We start from the raw sequence: 24,417 nt of genomic DNA on the forward strand, positions 1-24,417 counted from the left end.
CTTGGCTCCCAATGTCATTCTGATTGCCCATTTAATTTAGGGAACTTTGCTATATCAGGCACCATATCAACTGAAATGTTACATTGTTGAATGTTTTACAAGCACTCAGAGTTTGTAAAATGTCTGTTTGCTGTTTGAAAAGGCAGTGCAACTACTCAGGCGTTAGGTTTGCTCATTATTCATGCAGTTTGGTATCAGCATCTTTTCCTAGCTCTCTGCATTTTAATGACGTTTTGATGCCCCACAGTTATTTGAGCTTGTGTTCCTAAACTAAATGGTAATATTTGGAAGGAAAAATCTTTACGGTTTTGCTTAGGATAGCTTGGTTTAGTCAGCTTTCTCGCTGCTGTGACTTAAAGACCCAATCAGCACAATTATAGAGGAAAAGTTTATTGGAGAGCTCGAAGTTTCAGAGGTTGACAGAGTGCTCCATTCCTCAGGGCTCAAGGTGAGTCAGTTCATCATGGCTGGAGAGTGTGACAGGGAAGCAGCTTATATCATGGTGATCAGGAAACAGAGAGACTTTACTCGCCAGATACAAGTATATACCCCAAAGCCAGTTCCCACCTAGTTCCCACCTCCTTTAGCCCACACCCTATCACCTCAGTTACCACTCAGTTAATCCCAATCAGGGGATTAAATCACTGATTGGGTCAAGGCTCTCATAATCCAGTCATTTTTTTCATTGTCTCACCTATGAGCTTTTGGGGGACACCACATCTAAACCCTAACATAGCTTCTGGTTCTTTATCTGCTGGTACTCTCCCTGTTCTTTAAATTAAAAATCAGAAAGTAACATGCTTTGAATTTGCACTTAATAGCATTATTTAATGTTCATAGTGTCCTTTTGAGTCTAACTTTCACAAGTTCTTTGATCTTTATCTTAGTAAAAATGAAGTTGTAACAAGAGGAGAGAAAGGTCAAATGGATAAAATAATGGGTCTTTGTTGTGAACTTAGTGTGTCCTTTTTAAAACTTTGAAAAATCCGGAATGAAGTTGCAGTTTACTGTGGCCAGAAGTATCCTTCTTACTTATTTAATTGACATAATCAAGCCTTTGTATTAGTTTATCCATAGATGACAGCTAGAAAAAATAGGGGGAAAAGAGACATGGGGAATTGACTGGGTAACACAAGGTAAACAAATAACAAATCATTTAAAATTTTAATGTAGTTACCTGAATATGAAAGTAAGTTTCAGAAGTGACTAATTATGCCTGTGTAGTCACCAGCATTTTTGTTCAGTTAATTGCTCTTGGATTCAGTAGTGAATTTATGCCTATTTAAATCCCTAAAATACAGGCAATTCATAACCTTCTGAAAAGCTATGTAAAAAACTAAATAAAGAAAGTGAGAAGGTGGTTCCTCAGATAATAAGGTAATGGATATGAAAGGAGTTTGAAAAAGTGACAGCTCTTACTGTTCCACTGAAAAACTTCTTTAACTAATGCCTGGGTCCTTCAAAGTCTTTCTACATCTATACATCTACTCTAACATTAGCTATCCAGTTCCTTCCTTCATTCTTTTTTTTTTTTTTAATATCTTTATTTATTTTTTTATGTGGTGCTGAGAATTGAACCCAGTGCCTCACACATACTAGGCAAGCACTCTACCACTGAGCCACAACCCCAGCCCCCTTCTTACACTCTTATCCCTTGCTATTAGTAAGCCTCTTAGAATATTTCATTCGTTGTCATGAAGACAACCAGCATTGGCCCTGGAATCAGGTAGACTTGAACCTAAATCCTCCTTGGCAGTTTATAAACTTGTGAGTTTGGACAAGTATGTTAGTATTTCTGAATTTTGGTTCATCTATGTAAGATGGAATGAAATTTATCATCACATAAAGTTATAAAGATTAATAATAAGGATAAAATGCCAAGTCTGGTTCCTATTCTGTAAATGCTCAAATTTTGTGCTTCTTTTCCTTCCTTACCTAGCTATGGATTCCTTTTATAAGACAGAAAACTTATTAGCTCACTTACCTTTCTCATTACTGCGTCCCAGACAATATAATCAAGCTAGGAGACATTTTGTGTAGTATAGAGTCATCTTTCTGCCCATTGCTTTTTAAAGTTAATAGATTTTTAGTTTAAACAGTTTCTTATTTGATTGTAGCTGGTAGATTTTGACTTAAAATTCACACTCATTTGTGTATATATTCTTTTATTAATTATTGGGGGCAGGACATTCTGTTATCATTTTATCATGTTTACTAGGATGTCTATAAATATTTACTTTTGACATAATTAATAAAAACTTTTGTACTCTGGGAGCTCTAATTCTAAGGCTGGAGTTGGCTTGGCATTGAGCTTTTTAAATTAAAAGTTAACAAATTAAAGGCAATGTCATAAGGTACATTTTAAAAAATCAGTAAATGATTCAAAGGCATGTATTTTTCTTTTATTTGCATTTTTTATTGTTTTTACAGAATTTTATATAAGTATAGTGAAAAGATAGTGACCATATTGTATTTCCCTTACAGTTAGGACAAACATTTTATACTTTGCTCTCTATCTTTATGATCTTATAAGAATGTTTCAGGATGTATGAAGCAGTTGCTCATTGAAAGGACTTTGGTTGTTTCTAATTTTATGTTTTTGTATGTGTATTGAACCTTTTTGTCTTATAGTTTTGCATTATCTTTAAAATAAATCTGAGGGATTGAGATTAATAGATGGATCAACTTAATAAAGTCTTTATTCTTCTCATCCTGTCATTGACTGTAGTGTCTGTTTGTTACTGGATGAAAATTCTTTTGAGATAGTTGCTTAAAATAACAGCTGTCTCAGTCCTTACTCCCAGAAGAATTGTTTTTTTGAATGTTGTATCTTTATCCTTCCATGACTTAAATAATTAATGCCATTAATTATTAAAATATCCCAATTGATAAGGTCATGTGTGACCTTTTTTTAAAAAAGAACTCTATATTCTTATTTTAGAAAAAGGAGAATATAATGCAAAATGAAAAAAAATTATTTTGTTTGTACTTTGAAAGATGCACTAGAGAAGTATTTTTTTCATATACACTCGCTTGGAGATCTAATTTTATTTCTTATGGACTTTTCTGTTGTTATCTATAGCTTAAGGTGATAAAAGTAATTATAAAAATGAAATAGTTTCAGCATAAAGTTATTGATTTAATTAGTATATTTAATGTTTGCTAAGCGTTCTGTAGGATTGATGAATAGCTTTTGAGTTTTTCTGCATGTAATTATTTAAGTATATTCATTCATGTGTTCATGTAATTATCCTTATTTAAACATGTTTAATCTCTCTTCTTTGTCTTTTTTTCAGATTCTATCAAATTTTAAGGACAAATGTACCTTATAGCTCATGGAAGAAAAAACACAAATCAAGACATTTTTGGGTTCCAAATTGCCAAAGTATGGAACAAAATCTGTAAGAAATACACAGCCAATGCCAAACGGGACAGCTGTTAATTTATTAGGAACTTCCAAGAGTAGTAATGTCAAAAGTTACATAAAAAATAATGGCTCTGATTGTTCATTGTCCCATTCATTTAATTGGAGAGAAACAAATAAATACCAACTTACTGCACAAAATACTGAAGAGCCTAGCAGTTCTCAGAGTTCACTTGATAAATTAATTGATCCTGAAAAACATGTTTCCACTCAAGGAATGTTTGAAAAAAATGGGATAAAGGGAGGTTTGAAAAGTGTATCTTTATTCACATCAAAGTTGGCAAAGCCATCCACTATGTTCGTGTCATCCACAGAAGAGTTAAATCAAAAGTCTTTTTCTGGACCATCTAATTTGGGTAAATTCACCAAAGGCACATTATTAGGAAGGACTTCATATTCTGCAGTCAGTGCTCCAAAATCGCAATTGAATGGATTTTATGGAAACCGATCAACTGGTAGCATGCAAAGGCCTAGAGCAAATTCCTTTGCCACCAGAAGCAGTTCTGGAGAAAGCTTAGCACAGTCCCCAGACAATATTAAATCTATTACTTGTGAAAAAATGGTAAGGTCTCAGAGTTTTTCACATTCCATTCAGAATCCATTCCTTCCACCTTCATCTATAACAAGGTCACATTCCTTCAACAGAGCTGTTGATCTTACAAAGCCTTATCAGAACCAACAGTTACCTATCAGAATGCCTCTACGATCAAATATGCTGACAAGAAATTCCCGACAATCAGAAGTACTCAATGGGAATGAACACTTGGGCTATGGATTTAATAGGCCTTATGCTGCTGGTGGAAAGAAGTTGGCTTTACCAAATGGTTCAGGTGTAACTTCCGCTTTGGGTTATAGGATGGTTCATCCCACTCTACTGAAATCTAGTCGACCTCCATTTTCTGGGACTATCGCAGTTGATAATAATAAAAATGCACCTGCTAACACTTGTGTAGAGGAAGAGGCTTCAGTTTTGGCTAAGGACAGTGTTACTAATAAGGACCAAGAGCTAATTGAAAATGAAAGTTATAGAACAGAAAACAACCAGACCATGAAGCATGATGCTAAAATTAGGTACCTGAGTGATGATGTGGATGATATTTCCTTGTCATCTTTGTCATCTTCTGATAAGAATGATTTAAGTGAAGACTTTAGTGATGATTTTATAGATATAGAAGACTCTCATAGAACTAGAATAACTCCAGAGGAAATTTCTCTCAAAGAAAAGCATGAAAATTTACCATCAAAGGATATATTTGATTCTCCTAAGGAAAATGAAAAAACTTTCATTAAAACTGATGAATGGATCGATATAAGTGTCTCTGGTAAATATTATAATATCCTTAAGTTATTTGCTTTTTAAAGATAATATAACTGATCTTACATTTAGGATTCTTTTCTTTTTTTATTAAATTATTTATTCTAATTTGTTATAAATAATGGCAGAATGCAATTCATTTCATATTACACATATAGAGCACAATTTTTCAAGTCACTGATGGTATACAAAGTATTTTCACACCATTTGGGTCTTCATACATGTACTTAGAGTAATGATGTCTAACTCATTCCATCATCATTTCTACCTCCTTGCCCCCTCCTTTTTCCTCTGTCCCCTTTGCCCTATCTAAAGTTCCTCCATTGAAGTTGAAGAATATAATGCTAGGTGAATCAAGCCAATCCCAAAAAACCAAAGGCCGAATGTTTTCTTTGATATGAGGATGTTGACTCATAATGGTGATGTGGGGGTGGAACATGGGAGGAATGGAGGATTATTTTCTGATATATGCCAAGCTACTAGCAATTTCATACAGTGATGGATCTAGATACAACTGGAGTAGGGCAACATTTATCTTCCTTGTGACTTTTGCTACCTATCCTGTTTTTTACCCTATCTAAAACAAAATCAGTAAAAGCACTCTTTGTTCTTCTTTGCCTGTCATACACAGGCATGTTCTTACTTAGCATAAGCAGTGCTTTCCAAAGGATTTTTTTTTCCTCACTTTCCCCAAGCATTAGTATACCATTAAACAAACTCTTTATTTAGGGTAACAGATCGTTGCTTTTTTTTTTTTTAAGAGTAAAGCTGTACCAAATGAGGGCAAATGAAATAATACAAGTTATGTACAATCTGTTTTTTTTTAAATGCTAGGAAATTTTCTTATTTAGCAATCTTTATAGTCATACCAGAAGAGCTTTATTTTGTTTTTTAATTGAAGAATGTGGGATAGCCCCTATTAAGCATTGCCTCTTATATTTGGGTATATTGGCACTAAATAGTGGAGGAAAGTATTTCTGTGTGTTCATATGTCCTGAAAAAAGAACAAACAGAGGGAATTACAAAGGCATATGGGCTAAACAAGGGACTAAGTCATGCCTAGAGATGCACATAAACTCTTGGTCTCTTGTGGGTCTTACAGAAGACACTGCCAGAACAAGTTTTGTTTTTCCTTATAAGGAAGCTGCTCTGAGGGTAAGTAATGTACACAAAGGAAGGGAGTTTCCTGGCCAGTGGTTAAAAGTAAATATCTTAGGAAATATTAAAGGAATATGAACATGTAAGAAATGTTGCAGAAGTAAAAGGCGGTTAAATTAATTTTTTTTGTTTATTAGAAAATATTTCAGTAGGTTATTTTTTAAGACTGTCTCTTTTATTTATAATTTAGCAATTGCAAAATGATAGTAATATAGTTTTTACCTACTTTTTTGCTATTATATATTAAATTCTTAGAAATTATATTTTTAGAGCATGAGAATAATTTTATTTTTGTGAATTAGTAACTTTTTCTCTCTCTTTTTAAATCAATTGAAGACAGGAGTGAATGTACAAAACATCCTTCTGGAACTAATTTGATTTCACCAGATACGGATTATAGAGCTGGTTCTTCATTTGAACTTTCTCCATCTGATAGCTCTGATGGAACATACATGTGGGATGAAGAGGGCTTGGAACCCATTGGAAATGTCCATCCAGTTGGCAGCTACGATTCTTCTGAAATGAATAGCATTGTATGTATGGATTTATATGCCCTTTTAGAATCTTTATTTACTTACTGTAGTGAGACTTATGACACTGACTTTTTTATTTTTAGTTTACAAATTCCTTTTTCTAGTTTGTGAGACATGGGAAGTCATCAGTTAAAGTATGAAGAGTATATGACATTTGACTTAAATGTACTTATATATGAACATATTCATCATACATAAATATGTACATACTGTATTGGTCAAGCTAATCTAGACCATAGGTTCTCATGGAGGTAGAAGAAGGCAATAGTTTGTCCCATTTGGTGAGTGGAGGCCAGAAATGCTGCTTCACATCCTACAGTGTGCAGGAAAGAATTATCCAGCCTAAGACAGCAGTAATGCTGCTGTTGAAAAACCCTGGGTTAGGCTGTTCTGAGGTACTATTCAAGTACCACCTCTGAGTGGCTTAATACAATAAAAGTTTTAGTTTTTATTCTTAGAAAATGTATTGTAGTTCTGAGCAGCTCGCTAAGCAGCTGTCTTTAGTGATTTCAGCTGTTTTGAACTTGGGGCCCATCTTTTGAGGCTCTTTCTTGTGGCAGAGGGAAGGAGTGCTAGAAAGTCTTACTCATTTTTATTTGCTTTGTCCTGCAAGTGGTACTTGGCATTTTCACTCACAATCTATTGACCAGAACTGATTATATGGCCCCACAAAACTACTGAGAAGATAGGAAGTGTAGTTTTCCTATATGTCTGGAAGACAAGAGAACTAGGTATGGGTGAGTATTAGAAGACATACCATGTAATTATATATATATATATATATATATATATATATATATAAGTTTCAGAAACATTGTAAGTAATATGGAAAATATGCCATATGAATAAAGTGTACCTGGAGTGTTTAAAATAATTAACTGTAATTATTCAGCATATAAAATATGATTTTTCCAGAAAATCAAGTGGGTAGTCTTTGTGGCTATATTGTATTACAAATGGATTTTAAACAATATGATTTTCTATACTCATATAAGCCTGTGATGTGGAACAAAAAAGACATTATTACCAGAGACTTTTTAGGTTGCACAAACAGAGAGGATATGCATTTAATTTAGAAAGAGTATCTTCATCTTTTTAGAGAAAGGTTGTAAATAAAGGTTACACTCCTGGGCCTTTTGTTCTTTTTATAATAGGATTTTTTAAAAGAATAATTGATGTAGAGATGAACATTGTGTCCAGAAGATGGCAGCAATAAGCTACTTATTACCTAGTATTTTCAGAGCAACCCAGCTCATTGTTCCTGTAACAAATGATAAAGTAGCCTTCTCTGAAACAGTTCAATTTGAGAATTAGTTCTTTAGATGCATGGATTTTCTCATTGATGAGTGGGCTTGTGTGTGATGGAATGGGAACAAACAAAAGTGTTCATTCTGTGTTTTGGAACAAGAAGTCACCTGTGTCTTCTCATTTAAGGCAGAAGACAAGTCTGAGAAAGGATGGAGAATGAATAGAAAAGTTGGGAAGTGTGTTGTTCATAATTTTTGCTCAGAAGTTCTCTCAGGTTTTTGCTTTGAGTATCCTGTTTATTTTGTTAGATGTGTACCTATTTAGAATTTTTTTTTGGTGAATTATTCTTTCAGTTATTTAGTCTTATATCTTCTCTTTCCTTGTTTATGCACTTTATCATAAGATCTTTTTTCCCTCTTAGATATTAGTATACTTTACCGCTTTTACTTATGTATTTTCCTTCCTTTTAGAATCAGCCTTTTTGATACATGGCAAATACTTTATTATTATTATTATTATTATTAGTAGTAGTAGTAGTAGTAGTAGTACTACTTGGAATTGAACCTGGGGGTGCTTTAATAACTGAGCTACATCCTCAAGTCCCCCTCTTATTTTTGAGACAGGATCTTGTTAAGTTGTTCAGGCCAACCTCAAACTTGCAATTTTCTTGCCTTAGCCTCTTGAGTAGTAGGGATTATAGACATGTGTCAATGTGCCTGGCAATAATAATAATGTATTATTTTAAAAAATTCAGTTTGTCCTTTTAATTAGTAAGCTTAGTCATTTGTGTTTGCATTTATTGATGTTTTGGGACTAGATTCTACCATCTTAATATTTTTTACTTAAAGAGTATTTTTTCATTTTTTTTAAAGTAGTTCAAATTAATACCTCTAACTAACATGTTCTCACTTTTCTCAGCCTGTACAATAATGTTTATTTCCAGGCCAGGTCAAGATAAGTTAATGAGTTAATGTATAGTACAGCTTATTTTATACTGTTGTTGAAGGCATTTAGTTAGGCTGTTTCCAGTTTTTGGCTATTAGTGAATTGCACTATTGTGCATATTTTATTGTATTTTTTATGAACATTTATTTATTTGTGTTGGTAAAATATGTAGGAGAGGGATCTTTTGGCTATAGGGTATACTTATATATTATGTACACTTACATAGGTGTTGTTAACTTTACAAAGTGATAGTACCTGTTTACAACTCCCACAGCAGTAAATGAATATTCTGGAAATTCTACTTTCTTGTTTGCATCTTTTTGTATGTTTAATATTCTGGTGGGGATATAGTAGAGTAGTTCATTGAGATTTTGTCTTTTATATTTAATGGTAAGTACCCACTGAACACTTTCACATATATTTATTGGTCCTTAGGCTATCCTCTTGTGAAGTGCCTTGTATTGGGTTACTTATATTTTTTCTTATTAGATTGTAAAAAAAATTATATATATTTTGGATATAAATCTTATGTATATGTAAGTACATAATATATGTATGTAAAATATGTTTTGCATATATTTTCTACTCTGTAGATTGACTTTCAGATCTAATAGTGTCTTTTGATAATAAAACTCACCAATTTTAATATTGTCCAATATATATTTCTTTTCTTAATTATTGCCATGGTTTTGAACTGTTGTGAAATCTTTGTCTACCCTAAAGTTATGAAGGTATGTACTAACAAAGACTTTGCTTATTGATTTATATTTAACTTTTGACACTTAGGTCTATAATCTGGAAATTATTTTTGTGTGAGGTCAAGATGAATTAATTTATTTTTTTGGTTCTGGGGATTGAACTCAGGGGTACTTTATCACTGAACTATATCCCAGAACTTTTTTGTTTTTTATTTTAAGAAAGGGTCTTGTTAATTTGCCAGGGCTGGCCATAAACTTGAAGTCTTCCTGCCTCAGACTCCTGAGTCACTGGCATTATAGGTGGTGTGCTATCATACCCAGCAGTTTTATTTTTTAAAAAGCTCTTTTCCCTATTCTACTACAGGCTCATCTTTGTCATAAAATTAGTGACTATGTACATAAATATTTCTTGACTCTTTTAGTTCATCTATCTCTTTGTCTAGCCTTGTGTCTGTACCACCTTCTTTTAATTATTGTAGCTTTAAATGTTTTGATATCTGGTAGTATAAATCTTTCATCTTTTTTGTTTTCTACTATTTCCCTATGTCTTGTTAGCCTTGCATATTTCCATTTAAATATTGGAACAAACCTGTCAATTTCTGTAGAAGACCTGGAAGGATTTTGAATACATTAAATTTATAGGTCATTTTGGAGAGACTTGATAAATTTATGATGGTTTTCCAGTTCTTATAGTATATTCCACCATTTATTTGGAATTTAGAAAAATTTCTTGCTAATATTTTGTACTTTTCTGTAAATGTTATATATATATATATATATATATATGATTTAATTTTGTCTTTGCTACTATGAATGACACTACTTTTAAAATTTTATTTTCAAAGTTTTTATTGTTGTAAATATTACAGATATGCTTTATGTTTGCCTGTTGACCTATTTTTTTTTAAGAATTCTGGTAAATCTATTCTCTTATGGTATCTAATAATTTGCCCATGGATAGTTTAAGAATTTCTATATATATACTGTACAATCGTAGCATTTGCAATATTGTCTCTGACCTCCCAATTTCAGGGGGAACATTTTGATAGTTTACTATTAAAGCTGTGGGGGGGCACAAGGAAAGAAAATATTATCAGGTTGTGAAAGTTTCTTTCTTTCTTTTTTTTCTTTTTTTGAGATAGGTTCTTGCTATGTTGCCCAGGTTGGTCTTGAACCCTCAGTTTCAAGTGATCCTCTCACTTTAGCCTCCTGAGTAATTGGGACTATAGGTGCATATGCCAGTGCCCAGATTGGAAATTCTCTTTTGTTTGTTGAATTTTTATTATGAGTATATTAATGTTTACCAAATGCCTTCTTTACATCCATTAGAGATAATTAAATCATTTTAGCTGTTAGTGTGGTGGATTGCATTGTTTTCAGATATTAAACTACCTTTGCTTACATTCACTTGGTTGTGATATATTATCCTTTAAATTATTGTTAGTATTGATTTGCTAATATTTAATTTTTGTGTGTGTGTGTGTGTGTTCATAAGCAACATTGTTTTGCCTTGTGATTTTCTTCTTTTTTCTGTCATTTGATATCAAGGTACATGTTAACTTTATTAGGAGTTAAGTTATTCCTATTTTTCTGCCTACTGAGTTTGTATATAATTGATATTAACATTTTTATTCAGTATTTAAAAGAATTCATCAGAATTCAACCTTTTGGACCTGCAATTTTCTTTGTGAGGTTTTTAAAAATAGATATTGGCCCACTCAGACTTACGTGTGTATTTTTCTTACGTTGCTTTCTAGAATTTGTCCTTTTCATCTAGGGTATAATTTGTTTTAAAGTGATGTATAGTATTTCATTCCTAATACTGGTAAGTAGCATTTCCTCTTGTTTTCTTCATTTTAAAGAACCAAATTTGGGCTTTGCTGATTTTTGCTTGTTTTCTGTTTTATAGATTTGGTTTCACAACTTTATTTCCTTCCTTCAGTTTTCTTTAATTTGTTTTTTCCTTTCTAAAATTCATGATATGGAAACTAATTTATTGATTTTAGCCTTTTCTCCACCTCTAATGTAGGCATGGATTCTCTTAAGGAGAAGGCTTTATTATATAGTATACAATACATTCAGTAAACACCCTTGTAGTAAATATAGCAGTGAATTTCCTTTAATGCACCACATTTAAAAGGATGTAGGTAAACGGTGTAGGCCATTCTCATTTTTTAAACTTTAATACATTTAAGTACTCATGAATAATACTTAATATTATTTTATGTGTTTTATTCCTTGTATAAATGATACATGATGTTCTCAATTTTAAAATTCATTTTCATATTTTTGTGATATGTATTTATACTATAATCTATTTTATTTTATTTTTATTTGGATATAACAATGTTCCCCTATTAATTAGCATTTATTAATAATATCTGTATAGTACAAGAATAAACATTCTTATTTGAATATCTTTGATGATCTGTCAAGAGTTTCTCTAGAATATAAAACTAGGAATAGTATTATTGTATCATAGGATATCTGTATCTACAACTTTACTAGGTATGGCCAAATTTCTCCCTAAAATTATTCTATCATTTTATACTTGCAGTAGTGAGTGAGGATTTCTTCTTATCTTACTGTCATTTAAGTTAGCCTTGGTATTTTACTTTAAGGAAAAGACCAAAGATGCTTTAATTTTTTAAAAAAATATGTTAGAACCTAAGTTATTTCAGAGATAGTAGCAACTTGTCTTCATTCTGCTAGCTTTTTACCCCATTTATCAGTCCTTCATTCTACTGTAATTGTTTTGATTATACTTTAGTGAAATCATGATGTTTCTTTATACCTGTATCTGTGTTTAGGGCCCTTTTATCATTCCACTATACTTCACCTGTATCCTGTGTCAAGACCATTTGAAATTGTTTATATTTCTCTGTTTGTGGATTTGTCTTTCTAGTTTTATTAATTTTTACTTCATGTATTTTGAAATTTTGTTATTAGGTACATACACATTTAGGATTATTATATTTTCTTAACAGAGTTACTCAATTATGGTTATAAAACATTCCACTTTATCCCTGGAAATAATTTTTCTTGAAACTTATTTTATATTAACAGCCCTACTTCAGATCTCTCATGCTTATTTTCCCCTTCTTTTGTTTTTAACCTATTGGCGTATTGATATTTAAAGTGAGACATATGTATAGAGCATTTAGTTATTTTTTGCTTTTTATACATGTTGAACATTTATACCTTTTAATTATAATATCTAGATCATTCATATTTAAATTAGTTATTGATATTATTGGGAAAAAAAGAACACCTGACCTAAAGGTCAGTGGAAAACTGGGTAAATGATAGATTTAATGATGTAATATTTTTATTGTGTGTGTGTGTGTGTGTGTGTGTGTGTGTGTGTGTGTGTGTGAGTGGGTGGCGGGTGTTGGGATTGAACCCAGGGCCTTGTGCATGTAAGGCAAGCACTCTAACAACTGAGCTATATCCCCAGCCCCTGATGATCTAATATTTTGGAAAATGGGTTGAATGGTCTGGTGTCAGGCTCAGAAGATTGTTGGAATGCTTGCAATTATTCATTCAAATTCTGGGTATTTTTTCATATGTTTATTTGCCATTTGATTATCCTCTTCAGTGAAATACCTGTTTATGATCTTTATTAATTTTTAATTGCATTATTTGCTGATTGTTGTGTTTTTCAGTCTTTGTATATTTTGTAAACAAGTATGTGTATTACAGATGTTAAAAAAAGAAATTATTTATATGTCTTTAAATTCTCCTATTCTGTATCTTTACTTTAGCCAAATAGCAGCCTTCTTCCCATCATTCCTCTTTCTATCAAAAATTCATTCATCCTCTAAGCTTATCCTCAGATTTTTCTTCCTTTCTCTTAAGGGTTACTATTCAATGATGAGACCTCCCAAACCTCCACCCCTATATTTATTTTTCAGAACTAGAGATTTTATTCAGGGCTTTGTATATGCTAGGCAAGCACTCTACCACTGAGCTAAGTCCTTTTTTAAATTTTATTTTGAGGCAGAGTCTTGCTCAGTTGCCCAGGCTGGCCTTGAACTTGCTATCCTCCTGTCTCAGCCTCTGGAGTAACAGAAATTTATTACACTTAGCACTCCTAAATCATACCCTGGTTTTCCACCTTGCTTTTTCCTCCTAGATTGTGAATATTGCCACTTTTCATGCCTCTCCCCCCATACTGACTCAGTGTGTGAAGATAGTAAAAAATGATTCCTTTCAGTTAGAATTAATTATTCCTTCCCCTTTGTCTCTAACCATATTCCTTTCTTCTCCTAGTTTTAGTACATTTTTTACCTTGTGGAACAGTACTGCTTTATTTTTTTAAAATATTTTATTTATATATGGACACAATATTTTTATTTTGTTTATTTATTTTTATGTGGTGCTGAGGATCAAACCCAGTGCCTCACATGTGTGAGGCAAGCGATCTGCCACTGAGCCACGACCCCAGCCCCAATACTGCTTTATATTGTTCTCCCAACATACACTCATGTATTTTGAAGGTAAGGACCAGATTGTGTTTTATTCATCTTTTTTTCTTTACCAAGGTAGAACCTATAGATTATTTGAAATGAAATTAGTAGCTTAGAGAGGTTCTAGTTCAGTGAATTTTATTTAAAATTTTAAATTTTCTTTTGTAAGTCTCATTTAAAATTTTTTTTAAAAAATTGTTATTTTTGGTTACATATGACAGTGGAATATATTTTGACACATCATATATACATGGAATAAAACTTCCCATTTTTGTGGTTGTGCATGAGGTGGAGTTACACTGGTCATGTATTCATGCATGAACACAGGAAAGTTATGTCTGATTCATTCTACTGTCTGTCCTGTCTCCGCCGCCCCCCCATGCTCCCCAATGAATCAGCATCCACATATCAGAGAAAGAATATTTGGCCTTTGATTTTTTGGGATTATCTTATTTCACTTAGCATGATAGTCTCCAGTTCTATCCATTTACTGGCAAAAATCATGTTTTCATTCTTCTTTATGGCTAATATTCCATTGTTTGTATGTGTCACATTTTCTTTATCCATTCATCTATTGAAGGGCACCTAGGTTGGTTACATAGCTTAGCTATTGTGAATTGAGCTGCTATAAACATTGATGTGGCACCATCACTATAGTGTGCTAATTTTTAAGTGTTTTGGGTATATGCCGGGGAGTGGGATAACTGGGTCAAATGGTGTTTCCATTCCACGTTTTCTGAAGAATCTCCATACTGCTTTCCAGAGTGGTTGCACCAGCAATGTATGAGTGTACCTTTTCCCCACATGCTTGCCAAAATTTATTATTACTTATATTCTTGATAATTGTCATTCTGACTGGAGTGAGATGAAATCTTTAGAGTAGTTTTAATTTGCATATCCCTAATTGCTAGTGATGTTGAACATTTTTATGTATTTGTGAACTGATCATATTTCTTCATCTGAAGTATCTGTTCCATTTTTTGCCCATTTATTGATTGGGTTATTTATTTTTTTGATGTTAAGTTTTTTGAGTTCTTTATATATCCTGGAGACTAACGCTCTATGGGAGGTGCAGGTGGCAAAGATTTTCTTCCATTCTGTAGTCTCTCTCTTCACTCTCTTGATTTTTTCCCTTTGCTGTGAAGAAGCTTTTTAGTCTTATATCATCTTATTTATTGATTCTTGAGTTTACTTCTTGTACTTTAGGAGTCTTGTTGAGGAATTCAGTTCCTAAGCCAATATGATGGAGAATTGGTCCTACTTTTTCTTCTAGTAGGTGCAGAGTTTCTGGCCTAATGCCTAGGTTCTTGATTCACTTTATGTTGAGATTTGTGCAGGGTGAGAGATAGGGGTCTAAAATTTTATTTTGTCAAATACGGATTTCCAGTTTTCCCAGCATTTGTTGAAGAGGCTATCTTTTCTCCCAATGTATGTTTATGGTGCTTTTGTCTAGTATGAGATGACTGGATTTATGTGGGTTTGTGTCTGTATCTTTTGTACCATTGGTCTTCATGTCTGTTTTGGTGTAATACCATGCCATTTTTGTTACTGTATCTCTGTAGTGTAAGTCTGATATTTTGATGCTTCCTGCTTTATTTTTCTCACTTAGGATTGCTTTGGCTATTCTGGGGTTCTTATTTTACCAAAAGAATTTCATGACTGTATTTTTTCATTTCTTCAGAACTTTAATAGGAATTGCATTAAATCTGTATAGCTCTTTTGGTAGTATTTATTTTGACAGTATTAATTCTGCCTGTATGAGAACATGGGGGATTTTTCTATCTTCTAAGGTCTCCTGCAATTTCTTTCTTTAGAGTTCTGTAGTTTCTATTTTAGAGGTCTTTTGTTAGGTTGATTCCCAAATATTATTTTTTGAGCTATTGTGATTGGCATAGTTTCCCTAAGTTTCTCTTTTAGTTGATTTATCACTGATGTATAGGAATGCATTTGGTTTATAGGTGCTAATTTAAATCCTGCTACTTTGATAAATTTATTTATGAGTTCTAGAAGTTTTCTAGTGGAGTGTTTTGGGTCTTCTAAATATAGAATCATGATGTTGGCACATAGGGATAGTTTGAATACTTCTTTTCCTGTCTGTATCCCTTTAATTTCTTTCTTATGTCTAATTGCTCTGGCTAAAGTTTCTAGGACTGTATTGAATAGAAGTGGTCAAAGAGGGCACGCTTGTCTTGTTCCAGTTTTTTGAGGGAATGCTTTCAATTTTTCTCCATTTAGAACGATGTTGACTTTTGGTTTATCAGCTGTAGCTTTTACAATGTTGAGATATGTTCCTACATCCCTGATTTTTCTAGAGTTTTGAACACGAATGAATACCGTATTTTGTCAAATGCTTTTTCTACATCTCTTTAAATAATTGTGTGATTCTTGTATTTAAGTCTATTGATGTGATGAATTACATTTATTGATTTCTGTATATTGAATCAACCCCTGGGGTGAACCACACCTGATCATGGTACACTGTCTTTTTAATATGTTTTTGTAGGTGATTTGCCAGTATTTTATTAAGAAGTTTTGCATCTATCTACATCAAGAATATTGGTCTAAAATTTCTTTCCTGGTGTGTCTTTGGTTTTGATATCAGGGTGATATTAGCTTCATAGAATGAGTTTGGAAGTGTTCCCTCCTTTTCTATTTTATGGAATAATTTGAGGTGTTTTGCTATTAGTTTTTCTTTGAAAGTCTGGTAGAAGAATCCTTCTGGTCCTGGACTTTTCTTTCTTGGTGGGCTTTTGATGGCATCTTCAATTTCCTTGCTTGAAATCCATCTGTTTAAATTTTCTGTGTCATCCTGATTCAATTCGGTTGGGTCACATGTCTTTAGAAATTTGTAATGTCTTCAAGATTTTTTATTTTATTAGAGTATAAATTTTCAAAATATTTTCTGATTATTATATGTATTTCGTTAGTGTCCATGTGATATTTCCTTTTTCATCTTGCATTTTAGTACTTTGAATTTTCTCTCTTTTTCTTTTCATTAGCTTGGCTAAGAGTTTATCAATTTTATTGTTTCAAAGAACCAACCTTTTGATTTGATGAAAAAATTCTCATTTTCTGGTGCTTTTTTCTTTTTACCCCATACTTTACAATAAAGTCCACCTCAGTGTCATTTCCTGTTTTTATGTTTAAATTCTGTTGCTTTGGTTTAGAATAAAATTTCCAAATTTTGATTTGTTGTCCATAAGCTATTTTTGTGGCTGAACTTTCTTATATGTGTTTGCTCTTCTGTGAATTAATAGTTTCCTTATGAGCTTTTCTTCTAAGGCTACTGTGAAGATAGTATTATTTTCCTTGTTCATTTATACTTGTGAAATCATGGTGAGAAGGATAGAATAGGAGATATTGATACTGTCTACAAAGTGATGCAAAGATTAATGTTGTACCTATTAAAACGTGACAACATACAGACGGATGATTTCTTCTGTACTTGAGCCATTTGAGAGTAAGTTCCTTATCTGAGGACCCATGACTTTCAGATGCTAGTGTATATTTCTTAGATACAAGACCATTGTCCTATCTAACTATAGGATAACATTACTAACATGGATACATTACTGTTATCTAACCTCTGACTTCATTTAGTTTCCTCTATTTGACCAATAATATTTGAATCATATTTATTTTGGTTATCATGGTCTTTAGTTCTTTTAGTCTCCTGACCAGTGACTGCCTCTTCTAACTGTCTTCTGTGTCCTGTTCTGTCTCATCATTCTTTGATGAGAGACAAAATATAGTTTATCTTGTACAAGGATATAATTTATTTAGTACTCTTTTTGCACTAGCCCTGGAATTAGCCATTTCTCTAAGAGCCCTGATTCTTTTTCATGGAAAAAAACTGTTTCAAAGCCAAGTTTCAAGGGTTAGGTGGCTCACCACTATTGAGAAGTTACTGGTCCCCAACATATTCAGTGGACAGAGCTAGGGAATATATATGTATCTAGCATATATATGTAAGTACACATACATAAATATTAATTTCTACATTTTTTGTATATGTTGAAAACCATGAATTCACACTGAAACCTCCAATTTCTATTTGATACCACAGATTCAATTCTGGTTTTCTCTCTTTCTGTATCTGTAACTCCCATCTCTGATGGTGACAAACCAGACTTTCATTATCTTTCAAATATTTACTTGTTTGATCAATTTTTCTCTGAGCAACCAATTTCCCTTGTTTGCTACAATCTCCTCTTTCATGTTGATGTCTTTCTCATCCTAGTCAAGTTCTAAAGTCCCTGAAGTGGGCCACCCCCCCACCTGTGAATGACCTCTCAGTCCTGTTTAGGCTCTGACTTTCTATATTATATTGTTTTCCACAGATGTTCTAAACATCCATACACAATACCAGCCCTCCCCCTGCGTGCCCCCCTTCTAATCTTTTCTGTCTACCTCTGATGCTCTCAAGACTCATATGCTAGGTTAATTCGTGCACGGACTCATGTTACATGGGTCTTACTCCCCATATTCAGCTGCTCCTCTTTGTATATGCCTTCCTCACCCAGACTCCTGTTTCCCCCACCTGCAAATCTGACATAATGCTTATGAAGATGTTCTTAAATGTCTTAAACTTCTGAAAAATATATTAACTGAATCAGAAAAACATAAAAATCATTCATATTAATGGGGGAAACCTTAATCTTAATAGAGCACATATACTACAATTATTCTAAGACATCAATATACATCTGTTGTATTATCCAAACGAATGACATAAATCATGAAAAATGCTTCTGAGGGCCTGGACCATTAATGTAGAAGCTTGGGTTTAGAAATGTGCAGAGCACTAAAAAGTTCGTTTCTTCAAAAAATAGGTTCAATTAAAATTTTTCATGTAAGCTTGTCTGATTGTTTCATTATCTTAATGTTCATTTTACATAAACATATTTCATTATAATCAGGAAAGGTGCACAGTCTCTTGTTGGAAGGATTTGCAAGAATCCTGGTATGAGCTCAGTCTTTAAAGATTTGAGAGACATCTACTTTAAAATTGTTTCAAAGGGGAAATATACATTTTTTAATTTGAAAAAAAAAGTGTAGCACATATAACACTATATTGTGAGTTTTGTAGAGATTCAGGGATTTATTGTCCTTTAATCAGAAAGGATCTCATTAAGGATTGAGATTTACTGTTTTTATTGAGTCAGACTTATGTCTATAAATCTGTTGATGTATTAGTTTCCTCTTATTGGAGAACTTTCTCTATTCTTTTTGCTTCATTCATTTTTTCATTTGAGTTTTAAAATTCTTATGTACATTAACATGTATGATTTTTATATTTTTATGTAACAATTAAAAAAAAATTCCATTCTAGTTACTGAGAAATGCACATGAAGAGTTTTTTGCTACCCCCACAGAAACTTGTGATCCAGTTAAAAGGAAGACATACTTAATTCTGACCATTAAAGTTAGGATCCCTGTGTATTTTTAATTAACAATATATACCAAACGAGTTCAAAGTTTGGGAGGTGTTTACTATCAATATTTCAGGGAAGACTTCTTTATGAGCTTAGAATGAAAGGATAGGTGTTTTGTTTTTGATTTTGGTTTTGAACTGTCTTATTTGCTATGTTGCCCAGTCTGGTCTCAAACTTGTGGGCCCAAGTAATCTTCCCACCTCTGTCTTCTGTGTAACTGAGGCTATAGGAAATTTGTTTTTCTTTCCTATTTTGTCAGGATATAGCACCAGGCCCCAGCAAGCTACTGCCTGCAGATTACCCATTTGCTTTTGTAAATAAAGTTTTGTTGGAACAAAACCCATACCCTTTAATTTGTATGTATGGTCTATGGATGCTTTCATGCTGTTGTGACAGGGTGGAATAATTACAGCAGACACCATAGAGACCACAGTGACCACAAACCTGAAATACTTACCATCTGATGGACTACTATATTAGAACAGTGCAGAAAATTTTAAAGGCTGGGAAATTAAGCCTTTGTAAACTTTCCAGGTCTCCATTTTCTTTGTTAAGTCATTCTTGGAACCATTCTTTTGGCCCCCATCAAAAGACATTCATCAATCCAGTCAGCTTACTTAAGGGTCTGATATGTGGAAGGCACTGAGGATAGATACAGTGACCAAAAAAGCTATAGGTTCTTTTCTAGTGATATTTACATGCTAATGTCTGTGTGTAGGGCAGATATAGCTGAAATATTCAGTATCATTAGTTGATTACAGGAAAAAGTGCTACAGAGGATAATTACAAAGTGAAAATGTATTAATGGAAGGCCTGGTCTAGTGTGGATATTAGTTAAGCCTTTTTCAACAGGAAATGATATTTGGGCTAAGTTAGCTGAGGGATAAATTAGGTTAGAAAAGATGCATGCAGTTGGAAGAATGTTGTATGTTTTAGGAAAGGGTAGTAAGAATTGTTCAGTATTTGAGGAACTATGAGAAGGCCAGGATAGTCTGAGCACTGATACAAGAGATGGGTGGCAGGTTAGGAGCTGTCAGACACAGCTTTTACAGAGTTGGCAAGATTTGGATCTTTGTCCTGTAAACTGAGGGCAAGTTATTAAAGGATGTTCGGGGGAGGAAGGGATGTAATAATTTGGTTTACATGTTTAAAATGATCTGTGTGAAAGATAGAATTAGAGGGAAGGTAGACAGGATGCTGGAAGCTACTTTTCAGGTGAGGGGCTAATGCCAAGGTGATGGCAGTGGACATCTAGAGGAGAGGGCAGTTTTGAAAATGGTTAGAGGAGGGTACAATTTACTAAATTCTATACTTGATTGACTGTGGGAAAAAAAAATCCAGGTCCTCACTTTTAGAAGTTATACCAGTGTTTCTGCTGTGATTCATTGTGCTTAATTTTCCTAAATTGCCAGTTTGACTTGTTACTATTCTGTTAGATTTCCTATTCTATTTCCCTCCCCACATCTTGAGTTTGGCTTTCTTTTCTCCACTGTTCTCACAGTTAATCTAGTCATTTTTAATCTCTAGCTCCTATTGCATGTCTTGAATATAGTTGGAACATTCTTATCTCTCTCCTTGCACCTATTTAGGTTTCTGTCACTAAGATCTCAGTTAATACTTGTTGAAGTGGGTGCCTTTAAGACCTGATAAATAAATAGAAACATTTAAACTAGAGATAGTGTTTATTGCTGTCCAATATATTCCATACATATTGTGACATAGCCTCTTTACATAGTAAGTTCCTAAGATATCACATGTCATAATAGCAAGCTGCAAGTAACTAAAAATGTGATGTTAGCGTAGATGGGTTAGTGGAGGGACGGCTTACAGAAAGTTGAGACGGTACTAATATAGGTAAATTAAAATCTCAAACTGATATCAGTACTTCCAGCTATGCTTTAACAAAGAATCATAGAACTTGAAAGAATAGAAGGGATCTACTTGAACTCAGTTGTTTCAGATAAAGGAATCCAATGAGATGAGGAAACCAAGTCTTTCTGAACACTTTTTTTTTTTTTGGCCAGACTAGTGATTGTCAATGTATATGTGATTATCAGTATGGGTTTACTTTGTCCTGTTATATAATTTAATGTTTAAAAAAGTTTAAAATTTATAAAATATAGTTGTCATGACCCTTTAAGCCTAATTATTTATTTTTTCATTTAATATTAATGTATTTTATAGATTAAATATATTACAATATGCAGTTCAATTCAGTAATTACTTTTTAAGCTTTTACTGTGTTTCAGTTATGCTGTTTACAAGGAGGCTAAGAGAAAGCTCTCTTTATCATTAATGAGCTCAAAGTGTAGTATGATAAGCAGACATAAACAGATGATCATAGAGTGGATTTGTTACTGGTATGTTATGATTAGTATGCATGCAGTCTTGAAATTGTGGTGTGTGTGAGAGAGAGAGAGTGAGTGAGAAAGGGAAGGAGGGAAAGTGAGAGCTCAGAAGATGTCAAAGAGAAAATGACATTTGAATTATGAATACAAAACGACTTAATGGCCAAGGAAATGAGAAGGAGAACATTTAACCATAGGGAACAGCAAAGCAGAGTAGCACAATGTTTGGGAGGAATGTAAGCATCACTGAGTGTATAAAGAGGCAGAAAGTCGTTGGAATAAAGCTATGGTGGAAAGGAAGGACAATCTAGTATCTCAAATTGAAAGGACAAATGATACAAATCAGATTTTTAAAATAATATAAAAGACTGATACAGTATTAAATTATATTGATATTACTGTTTCGAATCTTCACACATACTTCCAGTAACTTGTGAGACCACACTATTTTCTTTCATGAATGTGGAGTTGATTAGAGAGTTTTCTGCTAGCCTGTGTTTCAGAAAAAAAAGTTAATGAACTTAAAAGTAATTTGAACAAAAAGAGTAATTTGTTTATTATCATGTCCCTATTATGTAGTCTCAAAGTATCTGCTCTCAAGATACTTACTAATTATTAAGGGAAAAATAACTGCATTAAAGAAACCTACCAGACAACACCCTAATCAAGTGAACAAAATTAACATCAGTGGTGGAACAAACTAAAATCATGCACTTCCTAACAGGATGCACTTGAAAATATCATTACCTTAAAAGTAATTTGAACAAAAAGAATAATTTGTTTATTATCCTCTCCCTTTTTTATAGCACAGTACCTGGAATAGAGTAGATGTGTATTAGTAATATTTGTGGAAATAATTTGAATTCTATGAGTTGAATTAAAATAAATAGTATAACTTGTTAATGAGGATACTTAAGCTAGAAGCTAAATGTTTTTAATTATTTGGATTAATTTTTAGGAGTTAGTGGGATTGCTATTCTAGCCTGAATGAATAATTAAACATTTCAACTCAGGCTCTTCTAGTTTATTGTCTTATGTTGATGAAAGCAAAACCCAGAATGTATTGCTTTCAGTCTCTTAATTTTTTTTAAATACTTATTTTTTAGTTTTAGGTGGACACAATGTCTTTATTTTATTTTTATGTGGTGCTGAGGATCGAACCCAGCGCCCCGCGCATGCTAGGCGAGCATGCTACCACTTGAGCCACATCCCCAGCCCTCTCTTAAATTTTTAGTGACAGTACGCAGAAACTGCCAACTTGGTAGTTTAAGTTGGGTTGCATGAAGGCATAGATGGAAAGCTGATCTGTGGAAGCTCTTTGTCAATAAGTATATGATGTGCTAGGAAACAGCATGAGAGCATTAGACCAGCCATCAGGAAACCCAGATTTTAGCCTTTACTCTTTAATTGGTGTTTCACATGTTCTTTCCTCATGAGAAGTTACATCAAGTGAGTGGAGACTTCCCAGCTCTGATGTTCTATTTATTTTTTTTCCTTATTTGTTCTGGAGTTTGACATAGTGTCTATTTTCTTGTTTTTATCCCTGGAAGAAATGAGGATATTTGTTTTAAAAATAAATTCCCTCTTGAAAATTTTTAATTTCCTAAAATTAGGAATTAGTTCGATCAGTTAATTAAATCATTTGATTAACACGTATTTATTTTTGAGCTCTTTATTAGTGCTTAATAAGCTTTTTTGCTAACCTGAAGGTGATAAATAAGAACTCTTGTTTTTGTCCAAAAGGTTGAATATATGGTATATCATGAATTTTTGTTTTGTTTAGCTTTTTATTTTGAACTAATTTTATACTTAAATATTTCAAAAAATAGAATTCCAGTGTACCTTTCACTCATTCATCTCCTAATGTTAGTATGTTACATAACCATAATACAGTGATCAAACTCAGGAAATTAAGTAAGTAATTATATTAAGTAAATATAGTACTAAGTTATATGGAAACTTTATTTAAATTTTGCCAGTTTCCCTCTATGGTCTTTTTAAAATATGGTCCATAATCTAATCCAGGACCCCCACTTGTGTTTGGATATCCTGTTCCCTTATTCCTCTAGCAATTCCTCTAACAATTCTCTTTCTTGTTCTTTCACAACCTTGATACAAGAGTACAGATCCACTGTGTTTTAGAATGACCTTCAATGGTTTTGTGTGAATGTGCATTGTAATTATACATTTTTGGCAATAATACAATAGAAATGATATTTTCAAGTGCATCCTTTTAGGAAGTGCATGATTTTAGTTTGTTCCACCATTGATGTTAATTTTGTTCACTTGATGAAGGTGGTGTCTGGTGGGTTTCTTTATTGCTGTTATTTTGCCCTTATTAACTAGTAAGTATCTTGAGAGAAGATACTTTGAGACTACATATTCTGTTTTTTACAGTTGTGCCCATTTTAGCATTTATTGAATCTTTATTAAAGAAGGGTTGTCCCTCCCTCTCTTTCTCTCCTTCCTTTCTTCCATTTATCCATCAAAAATGGGTTATATCAGTATATGGGTTCATTGATATTAGTTTGTACATATTATCAATCATTATTATTTATTTTATTGCTGAGATTATTCCAAATTTGGCTATTAGTATTGGCTTCTGTATCTTTCTGGCTTGGCCCATTATTTTTTTTTTTTAATTTTTTAATTTTTTATTGTGGGTTGTTCAAAACATTACAAATTTCTTGACATATCATATTCGACACTTTGATTCAAGTGGGTTATGAACTCCCACCTTCACCCCATACATAGATTACAGAATCACATCAGTTACACATCCATTGATTTACAAATTGCCATACTAGTGTCTGTTGTGCTCCGCTGCCTTTCCCATCCTCCACC

General features: G+C 32.9%; 1 protein-coding gene across 7 annotated transcripts in view; it reads left to right on the top strand.

Annotated features, from left to right (window-relative positions):
* The window catches only part of Ccser2 (coiled-coil serine rich protein 2), a 149,460-nt gene that overhangs the window by 25,559 nt on the left and 99,484 nt on the right, over nt 1-24,417 (top strand). For all 7 annotated transcript variants that reach the window (XM_048801679.1, XM_048801677.1, XM_048801674.1 and 4 more), the window contains exons 2-3: nt 3,297-4,746; nt 6,234-6,430. In XM_048801679.1, coding sequence (XP_048657636.1) covers nt 3,336-4,746; nt 6,234-6,430 — 1,608 coding nt within the window. In that variant the 5' untranslated portion in view covers nt 3,297-3,335. The remainder of the gene's footprint in view (nt 1-3,296; nt 4,747-6,233; nt 6,431-24,417) is intronic.

This window comes from Marmota marmota, unplaced genomic scaffold (assembly GCF_001458135.2).
Source record: "Marmota marmota marmota unplaced genomic scaffold, marMar, whole genome shotgun sequence".
In the NCBI taxonomy this organism is placed as follows: Eukaryota; Metazoa; Chordata; class Mammalia; order Rodentia; family Sciuridae; genus Marmota; species Marmota marmota.